The sequence below is a fragment of the Manis pentadactyla genome, chromosome 15 (genome assembly GCF_030020395.1).
Source record: "Manis pentadactyla isolate mManPen7 chromosome 15, mManPen7.hap1, whole genome shotgun sequence".
Taxonomy (NCBI): domain Eukaryota; kingdom Metazoa; phylum Chordata; class Mammalia; order Pholidota; family Manidae; genus Manis; species Manis pentadactyla.
Window position 1 is genome coordinate 66,937,639 of NC_080033.1, and position 15,168 is coordinate 66,952,806.

The 15,168-nt window shown below is 42.4% G+C and overlaps 1 protein-coding gene across 1 annotated transcript in view; it reads left to right on the top strand.

Moving 5' to 3' along the window:
* The window catches only part of HSD17B2 (hydroxysteroid 17-beta dehydrogenase 2), a 61,224-nt gene that overhangs the window by 21,340 nt on the left and 24,716 nt on the right, over nt 1–15,168 (top strand). Inside the window, exon 2 of the mRNA XM_036909365.2 lies at nt 6,530–6,742. Within this exon, the coding sequence (XP_036765260.2) occupies nt 6,530–6,742 (213 nt within the window). The remainder of the gene's footprint in view (nt 1–6,529; nt 6,743–15,168) is intronic.

A 15,168-nucleotide genomic window follows, 5' to 3' on the forward strand; every position in this document is an offset into this window, starting at 1 on the left:
ACTGGGGGCAGTGGGTGATGAACTCTGTTTGAATGTGGTGTGGCAGCAGGTGGAGGTCAGGTGAGGGTCAGGACTGGAGATGGTCTGGGAACCCAGCCATTTCCTCAAGCCCAGTGGGGGCTGCGTGGATCCGTTGCTCATGTCGCTGCAAGGCCTGGAGACTCTCTTCGTGCCCCTCTGAGAACAGACCTGTTGCACTTTCCCTTCTGGAAGAGCAGCTGCAAGGAGTTTGCGCTGTGGCCAGATGATGGGGCTCTGTCCTCTGTGAGGGGAGCTGGCACCAGTGACGGGGACCCTTTTCTGGCAGAAAGCTCCCCTTACTGGTGCCCCCACTTTGGCCATCCCTCGGCCCCGCCCTACCCAGGTGCTCAAGGAGACAGTGAATCACAGCAGTACATGTACATGCTTTAGAAAGAGTGAATCTGCGTTCAAGAGAAGACTCTAGGACATCCCAGCTGTGTGGCCTTGAACAAGTATTTAATCTCATAGTGTTTTCGTTGCCCATCTTAACATAAGAATAACAATAGTATGGGAGAATTGTTAAAAAAAGGTTATGTTCCAGGAAAAATACATTTCTTTCCATTAAAAAGTTGACATGAAACACCTAGCTATTTCCCAGGTCCTCACCATCCAATCTTACTGCCCTTTAAGAGGGCCTTGAGCAAGGGCGGTAGGTGTCAGTGGTTCAGTCGTCAGCTGTTTGCTCTTCCTGGATTAGGAAATAGCCTTGTATGGCAGGGAAGCCTTCAGTGTACTAGAGTTTTAATTTATTTACCTACCATTTAGTCATACTTGAATCTATTTTACAGGGAACAGGTAGTGTCAACATAGGGTGCCAATCTGATGGATTGCTTAAGTCTTAACAAGCCCTTTCATCCTTAGTTTTCCACAGGTTTCTGGATAAACAGCTCTAGACCAGACAACCTTTGTAAGTGGGACAAAGTATGTCAGGGATCTTGGACTCAGAATGCTGCAGGGGTGGGGCAGGTTGCACTGGCAAGAAATGCTGGTGCTGGAAACGCACGCAGCACGGTGGATCTTGCTGTGAGGAGGCCTGAGGAAGGGAACAGCCGAGGAAGTTCAGCTCATGGGTTCCTTGTAGAAAGGCGGAGTTGGTCCGTCTCCAAAACGACTGACCTGGAGTGCAATCAGCTGATTCAAAGTGCTCATTTAAATGTTTTCAAACGTTTACAAAATACACTCACTGGGTGGACCAGGCAAGACGTATATTTGGCCCATGTCTTCTTATTGGCACATAGTAAGTCTTTAATCTGTGGTTTGTCCATTCCACTATTAGAAGTGAAATTCCACTGTGAGAAAGGGCCTGGGTACCTCTGAGGCCCACCCTTTGAGAAGCTCTGTGTTCAACTGCCATTGGTTGGAGATATCATTGGCAAAGGGGTACATCGAGGAGTTTTAGGCACAGGGTCTGGGAGGGAAGGGACTACTGGCAGAAAGCAGAGCTAGGGTCCTTAGCTGATTTATCACCACGGTTAGAACGGCTGTGATGACCTTCTGAGATAAGAATTAAATTGAAAATCTTTTTGGTGTTCAGGAAATAAAAGTAGCCAATGAAAGTAATAGCATGGCTTCAAAAAAAATCAGTTGGCATTTACTTATCAAACACCTGGATGGCAACTGGCATGTGCCACACCCTGTTCCAATTGCTTTAATAGAACAAATAATCTAATCCTAATAACTTTAAAAGGCAGATCCTAGTATTACCCCACTTTATAGGTGAGGAAACAGAGGCACAGAGAGGTTAAGTGACTGGCCAAAGCCACACAGCTGGTGAGTGGCAGAGCAGTGTTTGAATCCAGGTTCCAGAATCCAGGCTCTCACCATTCTCTCTGCTGCATTTCAAATAGGGAGAATTCTATCTAGTAATGAAAAATCATGCTTTATGGTTTTGAAGACTATGTAGAAATACCTAAAATTGGTTTATATAATATTAATTTAAAAATTAGGTGTCAAAATATACATGTTATATAATTATAGTTCTAACTGTAATTATTAAAAAATAGTACATAGAAAAATACTAGAATTATAGAAGTTATGCTAGATTGGTGAGGTTATGGATAATTTCTTCTTTTATCTATCTCACTGTTGTTCTTAAAGTTTTATTCCATATATGACATTTTAATAATGACTAGAGATCATTTATAGGCTTGCAAATTCTTCCCCTTTTACCCATCTTTCTGAAAGTAGGTTCCAAAGGACCCAGCTTTGTCCAATAGCACATGCAGTCTTATCTTTACAGAATGGCTTTGTTTCACTCAAAGGACCTGACCCCAGAGAACTCCTGAACTCAAATTTTTCCCAACTTGCCTAATTTAAGTCTTGACCCAACAAATGATGGGATATGTTTTGTTCATGAGCTAATACAGTGACCCATGTGGCAACAGCATAAACCCACTTACAACTGGTCCACCAGTTTTGAAACTATCCAATTGTTAAATCTTTTGAATTAAAGTGATTCACATTGTCTCCATTTTGCATATAACTTGAGATTTTACTGGTATTTGTAGAATGAATCACTGTTTCAAATTCACTCCAATCTTGTACAAATGGGACTCTAGTACCTGATCGCTCCATGCTGATGGATTTCCAGGCCACTAGAGATAGCATGACCTCAAGGGGCAGAGCTTATAACCGTCCCCAGCATTTCCCCCCCACTGTTGGGGTAAGCATCTAACTCAACAAACTTTTGTCGTGCACTTGAATCAGGTAACCTCAACCGTAGTGACATGGGACTATGTGCAGTCACTATGGAAAACAGTATGCAGGTTGCTCAAAAAGCAAAAAATAGAAATGCCATATGACCCTGTAATTCCACATCTAGAAATTTACCTGAAGAAAACAAAATCCCTGATTTGAAATGTATACGCACCCCTATGTTCATTGCTGCGTTATTTACAATAGCTAAGGTATAAAGCAACCAAAGTGTCCATCAGTAGATCAGTGGATAAAGAAGATGTACATATACACAATGGAATGAAAAAGAAAGAAATCCTTCCATTTGTAACAACGTGGATGGCCTCAGAGGATATTATGCTCAGTGAAATAAGCCAAGCAGAGAAAGACAAATACCATATGATTTCACTTATTTGTGGAATCTGAACAAAACACAACAAAATGAACAAAACAGCAGTAGACTCATAGACACTGAGAAGTGACAGGTGGTTGCCATGGGGGAGGAGTTGGGGTTGGTGGGTGGGTAGGATGAGGGGGATAAAGGGGCCTAAAGAACTCTCAATCATAATATGAGTTTGTCACGGGATGGTAGACAGCATGGAGAATGCAGCCAATGATTCTGTAAAATCTTCCTATGTTGACAGAAAGTAACTGCACTAGTTGGGGTAAGGATTTAATAATGTGGGTAACTGTTGACCAACTCTATTGTATACCTGAAACCAATATAAGATTGTAAATCAACTGTACTTCAGTAAAAAACAAAACAGTCCATGGTATGGAGAGACCATATTTGGTTCATCCATTTATCAGACAACGGCTATTTGGGTAGATACCTTCCCTGGCAGACGCCTGCTGAGTGTTTATTTGCTGCATGGAGCTGAGGGCCATGGCGTTCAGCTCAGCACTAGAGAATGATCCTGTCTGTGCCAGGGAAGTGCTGGTATCCTTATATGACAAACCTGTCAGGGGAAGTGGGGATGTGAAAATCCATGGCCCCAGTATGTCCAGCCATGCCAATCATGAAGCAGAAGCATAGGGTATATAGTGTATTGCAAACAGGGAGCGCCCTCCGTGAACACATGGCTCACCCAGCAGAGCGTGTATAACCTGACTCAAGATCCACTCTTCACTCCAGTCTGGTTCTAATGTGGTTAGTTTCAGGTTAATGCATAGCCTTCCTTGCTGGGGTTGGCTTTCCCATTCCTTCCTTCTCTACTGCACAGATAAAGGAGAATGTGGCTGGTCTGGGATGAAGGGTCATGGTCTTGGATTTAGGCTCTGGTAAAGAGTCCAGGTCCATCCCTACCATCTCTGTGACGTTGACCTCTCTCAGGTTCAGTTTCCCATCTGTGAAATGGGAATGTAATCTCGACTATAGACAACTGGAGTATAATTTTACAAGACAGAGTTGACCACCATGACGTTTGGGGGTTTCCAGGGAGAGGCTGAATGCATTGCACCCACTATGTGGTGAACTAGCCACTGTCTGGGATCTGGTGCCATCGCTGTAGACCCCACATTTGGATTTATCCAGCTGCATGTCCATGTCTACAGAGCAAAGCCACATTTGCTGGGCTCACAAAACTGGTATACATATATGTTACTACATGTTAAAATCAGAATTTTAATGTGCTGATTTATACCAAGGCAGAGACCCATCACATAGCCCAGATACTTATGTCTACCTCAAATGGTACTATCTCTGCCCTCTGGCCAGGCCCAGGTGGGAAAGCAGACACACACAGGGGGCTGTTTCCTGGGCACAGACACACATGGAAATACAAGAAGGAGGGAAACGGAGCATAAGCTAAATGCAATCAGCTATGGCAACTTCGTTTCATAATAGGAACATCTGGGGAACAAGAATGCCCATGCCTTTTGCTAAAGCTGCTACTCTCTCGGGCAGTGTTTGTAGAGGCCAGCCCACGTTGGCCTCTCTGTTGTACCTTTTCTGACACTCACTGGGCTGGCCAATCTCCATTCTAATTGGCATGGCCTTTAAAAGAAGATAAATTACACAAATAAATACTTCCTTGTAGCAAAAATGCGAAACGTTACAAGACAAGCTCCTTTCCATCCTGCCTGGGGCAACAAGGGTAACTAGTCTAGTGTTACTGTTTTGATGTCTCTCCCTCCAAATCCTTTCTTTGACATTTCCATGTACCCAGTAAATACAGAATTAGCTCCCTCCTTTTTTGGGGGGCATAAATTGGATTCTATATAATGAGCGCTATACTGTATCTTAGTTTATTTCACTTAACAAAGTATCTTAGAGCAATATCCACATCAGTTCATAGGGTTCTACCCTATCTTTTAAAATTGCTGTGTCAACTTTGATAATATGGGTGAATGTAGTAACCACAATGTTTTTCACGTGAAACATTCATAAGAGTGTATATCAATGATACCTTTTAAAAAATGGGAAAAAAATTCCATATTCCATCCGGGTACCATCATTTATGTGACCATTCTCCCATCCATGACATAGGCTAATTCCTTCTTGTGCTATTATACACCAGGCTGTAAAGAACATCATTTATGTGTCTCTGGATGTATGTGAGTTTGTTCTCTAAGACAGATGCTGAGGCTTTTTGGGTCAAAGGATCTGCATATTTAAACCAGCCATGGGTTTCAGTCCTTCACATTTATCAACGATGCAGGGGAACACCTGTTTCTCTGTCATTTTGTCTTCTGAGGGTGATCCCCCTCTCTTTGGGGACAGTAACATTTTGGGCCACGTTCTAGGCAGGTCTTGTTAGCTTGGAAACAGACATCTTTTCTGGTCACTTAAATATTGATCCTTGAATTGATTATCAGCACCCTCTCTGATTTCCCAGGTCTTTCAGTTCTTAGCGGAATGCCTGACTATATGCCGCTGCTAAGAGAGATCTCTTAAGGGTTACCAGAAAGACCATGTGACACACCCACTGTGGAGTTGATTTCTTATCTTTAGAGCTGTAGAGACATATTAACAGTTACACATTTATTCTGATATAGCTCAAAGGGTGATTCTCTGTCCATGTTGTATTCATCTTCAGAATTTCCGACGTCTACATTTTACTTGTGGGTGCAAGACAATTTTTCTAGGATCCATAATTTCCTCCAGACTGGGTTGGGTCAACTCCCATTTCAAATTCTGAAAGGCCTGGCACATATTTTACCTTTAAAAATTCCCTATTTTCACAAAGCAATGCACTTGGGGCTTCCTGTCTGGTTCTATTGCAGGTTTCTTTCTAGGGCTGATGTCTATCCAATGGCTTGGGAGAAGGCCATGGCTAGGGAAAAGGTTCTGGGGAGATGCGAAGGGCAGGTCGCCATGAGCCTCCATCTCTCGGAATCCAGAAGGAATGGTCCCAGTGGACAGCCTGCGTTATTACCCTGTGTCCGCTTTGAAGCAGGATCCAACATTTTGTTACATCTCTAAAAGCAAAACCAGCTCCTAAGTAGTAGTTTGTAAGGAACATTTTACTGAAGATTCCATGGTGTGATGGTGATTCCATCAAATATTGCACTGCAGAGAGTCCTACAAAAATTCCACTAACTGTCTTAGTTTTTCCCTCCTGATTTCTCTGGCCACCAGCCCCTCCTGGGGCCATCCCTCCATCAGTGTTTCTCCTTCCACTTAGGCCCCACGCCAAATTTTACCTCCCTGCCCTTATTTTATACAGAGAAATTAATCTGTTTTGGCTTCTCTGCCCATTTTTCTACTTAGTGGATGAACTTCCTCAAGACCCGCTCTCTTCAGAGAACAAGGATAAATCATAAATCGCAGGTAGTGCTTTCCTTATTAAATAATTTCTCCTGCCACTCGGTTAGAGCCTATTTTATATTGCAGGTAGTGATTCCGGGATCGGCCATGCTTTGTCCAAGTATCTGGATGCGCTGGGCTTCACGGTGTTTGCTGGAGTTCTGAATGAAAAGGGATCAGGGGCAGAGGAACTGCGAAGAACGTGCTCCAAGAGCCTCTCTGTGCTCCAGCTAGACATCACGGACCCGCAGCAGATAAAAGACGCCTACAGCAAGGTGGTGGAGAAGGTGCAGAACAGAGGTATTGTCTTCAGCCACCTGTGCCCCCCATTGCCCTCCTTGCAAACACCCAACACTGGTTGCAGCCTCTAATTTCCACTGTGCCTTAAGATACCTGTCCTAAGCACCTACAACATGCTGGGGCCTCTTGGAAACATGAAGACATTGGGAATGGCTCAGGTGTGGTCCATCCTCACTGGACATACAGAATTCTTTATCCCATCCCTTCCAAATCTGCTTGGTCACTCTCCCATTATTACCCTCCTGCTCCATACCCCCGTCCCATTGCTCTCCTCTCAACAACGTTAACATGTCAGTCTTAAAAAAACATAGCTCAGGGATTAAGGTCCTCCCTTAGCCGCTGACCTTTCTCTTCTGCTATTTCATGGCCAAGCTCTTTGGAGCCCTGCTGCCCTCAGTTGTCACTTCTCCCCCTTCAGTCTGGCATTGGCTGTCACCATGCCTCTCTGACTGGTCTGGCCAAGCTAATCATAATTATCCTGAATGTCAAGCTCTTCACCTCTTTGCAGAATTTAAACGTGTTGCTCACCCTCCTTTGCCTCAGCTTTAGGGTCTCCAGACCAATATTGCCTTCTGAGTTCTATAGTCATTGTTTCTGCTCCTCCTGCGTGAACCTCTCCCTCTGTCTTTCCCACTCCCCATGGATGTTTCCAAGGGCTCCACCCCCAAACTTCCCACTCTACACTTCCTGGGATACGCTATTCTCTCCTTGTACTAGGAATTCTCAACCTGTTGCATGTTAGAATCACCTGGTAGTGTTTGAAAATACCCATGCTTGGGTGCAGGGTGGGCTGCATAACTTGGAGGGCCCAGTGCAAAAGGGAAGTTATGTGGGGCCCCTTAAGAAATGATGAAGGCCGACCCAGCCTGGGTACCCGCCCCAACCAATTAAGTCAGTACCTACATACAATGACTCAGCTAGTTCTTCAACAATGAGGTTGGTGCTGTTCCTCTTCTTTTGCTGGGCATGTCAGAGGTAAAGAAGATCCTAATTAGGGGTCCCAGATGTCGGTATATTTTAAAGCTTCCCGGGTGATGCTAATGTTCCATCAGAGTGGAGAAACACTGAAATTTATGCCAGTAATTTCAAATAATGTATTATCAACCTAACTCTCTTGCCGATGTCCAGGCTTATTATAAGTAACATTTTTTACCTTGTTTTCTCAAAAACTGACCACATTCTCTTCTCCCCAGCTGCCAGTCTACAAGTCAGCTTACCCTCCTGCATTCCACAGCTCAGATACTGGCACTGCCACCTAATATTCAAGCCGGCAACCCGGGGGGAGGGTCACTGATTCCCACAGCTGGCCCTACATCCCTGCATCCTACCTACATGCCTGCATCCTATTGGTCCTGAATCCTGTCAATTCTGCCTCTAGATCTTTATCGTCTCAGCCCCTCCCTACCATCTCCAGCAGCTATGGCTTGGGGCAGGCCCTCATGTCCCACCTGAGTCCTGCAGTGGCCTCCTTCCCCAATACTTTCCAAACAGAGAGTAATCACTACAAGGTGCACATCTTACCATGTCATCCATCTCCGAAAAACCTTGACAAACAGCCTCCATGCCGTGGGCACCTCCTATGAGCCAGGCCTGTGGTAGGTGTTTTGCTTTGTCTCGTTGGCTGGTTCAGTGGTTCTCTGCCAACAAACAAAACCTAAGCCCTTTAATAAAGGTTTGAAGGCCTCTCAGGATATCAGCCCAGCAAACCTTCATCCGCAAAACCTACTGGTCCACTCAGTAAATTGTGGATTGTTTCTAGAACACAATGTTTTAGTTCACATCTTTGCATATCCAGCATCTTCTTACCAAAATTTCCCTCTGGCCTCCGTTCCCTTTTACTGAGACCCCACTTTGTCTGGCTGCAGACTCTACTCCCATGGGAGACCTGGCCCAAACATAATCTCTTGTGTGATGTTCCTGGTAGTCCAGGTTCCATCATTCACTTCTTCTGGACCCTCACCTGTTAACACCTTGCACACACTAGTACTACTGCATTACTATAAATATCTGTCCACCCCACACTCCCTACCACTAGGCTCCTTGAGAACCAGAACCACGTTTCCATCAGGATTCTTTCAGATACAAGTGACACAGCCCAATTCAAAACTGCTAAGCATAAAGGGAATGTATCTGCTTATGTAACTGAAGAAATCAGTTGGCTTCAGGCGTTTCTGGATCCAGGTACTTAAGCAATGGCATCAGGACCTAGTGTCCATTTCTCAGCTCTCCTTTCTTCTGTGCTGGACCTTTCTGGAGGCAGTGGAGGCCTCAAGCACTTCCTGCTTACATCCTCTTTACAGCTGACAATCCCAACAAAAAGAGAACAATGCTATCTGCTTCACTTGCTAGTTGAAGAGTAGTTATTGTATAGAAAGCACTTAGAAGAGTCCCTGGCATGAAGCAAGCATTTAGTAAGGCTCTTACTTCCCTTCATTCAACATGAAGCACAGTTCCTGGCATACAGTAAATACTTAATAAACACCTAAGAAATGAGAGGATGAGCAAAAAATAGATAGTTGCTTATTAGGGATTAATTTTCAGCAAGCTTAGCAATGCATAGTCATTTTCTAGAAAGGTAGCTTTCTTGGTCTGGTCTTTTGCTGTCTGATAGGCTGATCTGGCTCTCTTATAAGGGTGACTACATAGTGTTTTCCTCAAGGAGATAGTCAATAAAGACACCCCCCCCACTGGCCAGTGAGGCCCAGGGGTGGCAGCGTTGACCATCAGGAATGATAAAGCAGTGGGTTCCAGATACAGAAATACCATGGCCGTGTGCAGGGAGGAAGGGGTGTGGCAAGTCTGCTTTCAAGGTGTGAGCCCACGCTGTTCGGGGCCAGTGCTCTAGACAGCAGTGCTCTTCTGAAACAGAATGCCCAGTACATGTTTTGCTTGCTCCCCTTGAGATCTCTCTCGACTTTAACCTCTCAAGTCAAAGACAACATGGAACAGTGAAGTAGGGGAGTTTATTTTCAATAGATATGTAGTTTATTTTTTGAACCTCATGTGTACATTTTATTATACAGGCAATGAGGTATAACTATTTACAATAAACAGTGAATTATAAAATAATGAGGACCTGATAGAGGGAGTTTAAAGTCATCAAGAAAGATTAGCCATCTGGAACATGTAGATAAACCAGAAAACCTCAGGCCCTATTAGAAGGCCAGCAATCAGAGAGGCTGAAGGATGGCAGCATGAGAATTGAGATAGAAACCTCCTCCTAAAACCAAATATAATATGAAAATATAGCAAATACAACTAATCCTGAAAGAGTGACTGGAAAGAAGACTGCGACAGACTGCCTACATCTGGGGAAAGAGAAGACCTCACAGAAAAGGGTAAAGTAGAAAAGCTGTGATCTGGTGGGACCCAAGCCATCCTCCAACCCTAGCTCACTGGCAGGAGGAAGAGAAACAGAGCAGGGAGAGGGTGGAGGCCTAGGACTGCTGAACACCCAGCCCTGGAGATCTGCTCTGGGAGCATGAACCTACATTACATGGTGTTCTGGAGATTAGTGGGGTTAGAAAGTAAAGACAGGCAGAATACTTGGAGAGACTGAGATTCCATCCACTTGTGGAGAACAGATACCCAGAACCAGCCACTCTGGGACAAAAGAAAGGTGGGCACTCTGAAAAGCTTTCTAATAGTGAGAGGGCTGCTAATGGGTCAAGGATTACACAGAACTTGCTGCTCAGGAGAAAGGACAGGTGGACAAAATCATCCCAGTGCACTCAGCCTAGCAGGTTGGGAACTTTCAGAAGCTTCAGGTACACCATCCCCCTGCTGGCAACGCCTGCTGTGGCTCCCACCATGATACACAGCCTGCAGCTCCTTGTATCTGGCTGGCATCTATTTGCAAACCTGCTGCCCCTATCATTGCGCCAGGCCATCCCGAGGGCAGCCCCGCCTATGGCAGCTACAGGGGTGTGACACAGAGGCTCCTCCTTGTGTGCTTGGTGCACTGGCCCTGGCAGTGGAGGCAGGCACTGCAGTCTGGAAGCAGGAAAGAACTCTTTCCTCCCAGCAGGCACTGGTTCTGCTCACCTGTGACCCCCACCATCGCTCCAGGTGCTGTGCAGGTCCAGAGAGTAGAGCTTCTGGGCACTAGAGGGTGTCACCTACACAAAGTTATTATTCCATATTATTTATTACAAATATGAAATGGCAAAAGAACTTGGTACAAACCCAAATCCCACAATCACCAGAAGGAGGGCCAAGTGAAACTGAAATCACCAATCTTCCTGATAAAGATTTCAAAATAAAAATTATAAACATGCTCACAGAGCTACAGAAAAGTATTCAAGATGTCAGGGAGGATTTCAAGAAAGAGATAGAAACTTTGAAAATTACAGTATCTGAAATGAAACACATAATGGAGGGCTTTAAAAGCAGATTAGATGAGGTAGAGAAGATGGTAAATGAAATAGAAATTAGAGAACAGGAATACAAAGAAGTTGAGGCAGAGAGAGAAAAAAGGATCTCTAGGAATGAAAGAATATTAAGAGAACTGTGTGACCAATCCAAATGGAACAATATTTGCATTATAGGGATACCAGAAGAAGAGAGAGAAAAAGGGGTAGAAAGTGTCTTTGAGAAACTAATTGCTGAACCTTCCCCAATTTGGGGAAAGAAATAGTCTCTCAGGCCATGGAAGTGCAAAGATCTCCCAACACAAGGGACCAAGAAGACAACACCAACACATATAATAATTAAAATGGCAAAGATTAAGGACAAGGACACAGTATTAAAAACAGCCAGAAAGAGAAAAAAGATCACACACTACAAAGGAAAACCCATCAGGCTACCATCAGACTTCTCATCAGAAAACTTACAGGCCAGAAGGGAGTGGCATGATATATTTAATGCCATGAAACAGAAGGGCCTTGAATCAAGAATACTCTACAAGGCAAGATTATCATTTAAATTTGAAGCAGAGATTAAACTCTTTCCAAATAGGCAAAAGTTGAGGGAATTTACCTCCCACAAACCATCTCTATGATGTATTTTGGAGGGACTGCTATAGATGCATGCTCCTAAGGCTAAATAGCTGTTACCAGAGAAAATAAAACCACAGTAAAGGAAGTAGACCAATTAATTAATAAATTATTAAGCAACTGCAAAATCAAATCAACTACCCCCAAAATCAGTCAAGGGATACACAAAGAGTAAAAAATATGACACCTAATATATAAAAAAGAGTGGAGGAGGAAGAAAAAGAAGGGAGGAAAAAAAGAACCTTTAGAGTGTGTTTGAAATAGCATAATAAGTGAGTTAATTTAGACTGTTAGATAGTAAAGAAGGTACCCTTGAACCTTTGGTAACCACAAATCTAAAGCCTGCAATGGCAATAAGTATAAATCTATCGATAATCACCCTAAATGTAAATGGTCTGAATGCACCAATCAAAAGACATAGAGTCACTGAATGAATAAGAGCAAGACCCATCTATATGCTGCTTATAAGAGACTCACTTCAAACCCAAAGACATACACAGACTAAAAGTGAAGGGAATGGAAAAAGATATTTCATGCAAATAATAGGGAGAGAAAAGTAGGAGCAGCAGGACTTATATCAGACAAAATAGACTTCAAAACAAAGTAAGTAACAAGAGACAAAGAAGGACATTACATAATGATAAAGGGGTCAGTCCAACTGGAGGATATAACCATTATAAACATCTATGCACCCAACATAGGAGCACCTACATATGTGAAACAAATACTAACAGAATTAAAGGGAGAAATATAATGTAATGCATTCATTTTAGGAGACTTAAACACACTACTCACTCCAAAAGACAGATCTACCAGACAGACAATAAGTAAGGAGTCAGAGGCCCTGAACAACACACTAGAATAGGTGGACCTAACAGACATCTATGGAACACTCCACCCAAAAGCAGCTGGATACACATTCTTCTCAAGTGCACATGGAACATTTTCAAGAATAGATCATATACTAGGCCACAAAAAGACCCTCAGTAAATTCAGAAGGATTGAAATTGTACCAAACAGCTTCTCAGACCACAAAGGTATGAAACTAGAAATAAATTACGCAAAGAAAACAAAAAAAGCCCCAAAACACATGGAGGATTAACAACATGCTCCTAAATAATCAATGGATCAATGACCAAATAAAACAGAGATCAAGCAATATATGGAGACAAATGACAACAATAACTCAACACTGCAAAATCTGTGGGATGCAGCGAAGGCCATGCTAAGAAGGAAGGATACTGTAATACAGGCTTACCTCAGGAAAGAAGAACAATCTCATATGAACAGTCTAAACTCACAATTAATGAAACTAGAAAAAGAACAACAAAGGAGGCCCTAAGTCAGTAGAAGGAGGGACATAATAAAGATCAGAGCAGAAATAAATAAAATTGAAAAGAGTAAAATAATAGAAAGAATCAATGAAAGCAGGAGTTAGTTCTTCAAGAAAATAAACAAAATAGATAAACCCCTAGACAGATGTATCAAGAAAAACAGAGAGTGTACACACATAAACATAATCAGAAATGAGAAAGGAAAAATCACTACTGACACCACAGAAATACAAAGAATTTTTAGAGAATACTATGAAGAATTATATGCTAACATATTGGATAACCTAGGAGAAATGGACACCTTTCTAGAAAAATACAACTTTCTAAGACTGACCTGGGAAGAAAGAGAAAATCTGACCAGACCAACTACCAGCAATGAAATTGAATTGGTAATAAAAAAAATTACCTAAGAACAAAACCCCTAGACCAGATGGCTTTACTGCTGAATTTTATCATTTGGTGAAGACCTAATACCCATCCTGCTTAAAGTTTTCCAAAAAGTAGAAGAGGAGGGAATACTTTCAAACTCATTCTATGAGGCCAGTATCACTCTAACACCAAAACCAGGCAAAGACACCACAAAAAAGAAAATTACAGACCAATATCCCTGATAAAGATAGATGCAAAAATACTCAACAAAATATTAGCAAACTGAATTCAAAAATACATAAAGAAGATTATCCATCATGATCAAGTAGGATTTATTCCAGGGATGCAAGGATGGTACAACATTCAAAAATCCATCAACATCATCCACCACATCAACAAAAAGGACAAAAACCACAGATGCTGAAAAAGCATTTGACAAAATTCAACATCCATTCATGGTAAAAACTCTCAACAAAACAGATATGGAGGGCAAGTACCTCAACATAATAAAGGCCATATATGACAAACCCACAGCCAACATCATACTGAACAGCGAGAAGCTGAAAGTTTTTCCTTTAAGATTGGGAACAAGACAAGGATGCCCACTCTCCCCACTTTTATTCAACATAGTACTGGAGGTCCGAGCCACGGCAATCAGACAACACAAAGAAATAAAGGGCATCCAGCTTGGTAAGAAAGAAGTTAAACTGTAACTGTTTGCGGATAACATGATATTGTACATAGAAAATCCTAAAGAATCCACACCAAAACTACTAGAACTAATATCTGAATTCAGCAAAGTTGTGGGATACAAGATCAATACATAGAAATCTGTTGCATTCCTATACACTAACGATGAACTAGCAGAAAGAGAAATCAGGAAAACAATTCCATTCACAATTGCATCAAAAATAATAAAATACCTAGGAATAAATCTAGCCAAGGAGGTGCAAGACCTAAAGCCTGAAAACTACAAGACACTCATGAGAGAAATTAAAGAGGACACCAATAAATGGAAATACATCCCATGCTCATGGATAGGAAGAATTGATATTGTCAAAATGGCCGTCCTGCTTAAAGCAATCTACAGATTCAGTGCAATCCCTATCAAAATACCAATAGCATTCTTCAGTGAACTACAACAAATAGTTCTAAAATTCATATGGAACCACAAAAGACCCTGAATAGCCAAAGCATTCCTGAGAAGGAAGAATAAAGCTGGGGGGATTATGCTCCCTAACTTCAAGCTCTACTACAAAGCCATAGTAATCAAGACAATTTGGTACTGGCACAAGAACAGACCCATAGATCAATGGAACAGAATAAAGAGCCCAGATATAAACCCACATGTGTATGGCCAATTGATATATGATAAAGGAGCCATGGATATACAAAGGGGAAATGACAGCCTCTTCAAAAACTGGTGTTGGCAAAACTGGACAGCTGCATGTAAGAGAATGAAACTGGATTATTGTCTAACTCCATACACAAAGTAAACTCCAAATGGATCAAAGACCTGAATATAAGTCATGAAACCATAAAACTCTTAGAAGAAAACAGGCAAAACTCTCTTGAACATAAACCTGAGCAACTTTTTTCTGAATACATCTCCTTGGGCAAGGGAAACGAGCAAAAATGAACAAATGGGACTACATTGTACTAAAAAGCTTCTATACAGCAAAGGACACCATCAGTAGAACAAAAAGACATGCTACAGTATGGGAGAATA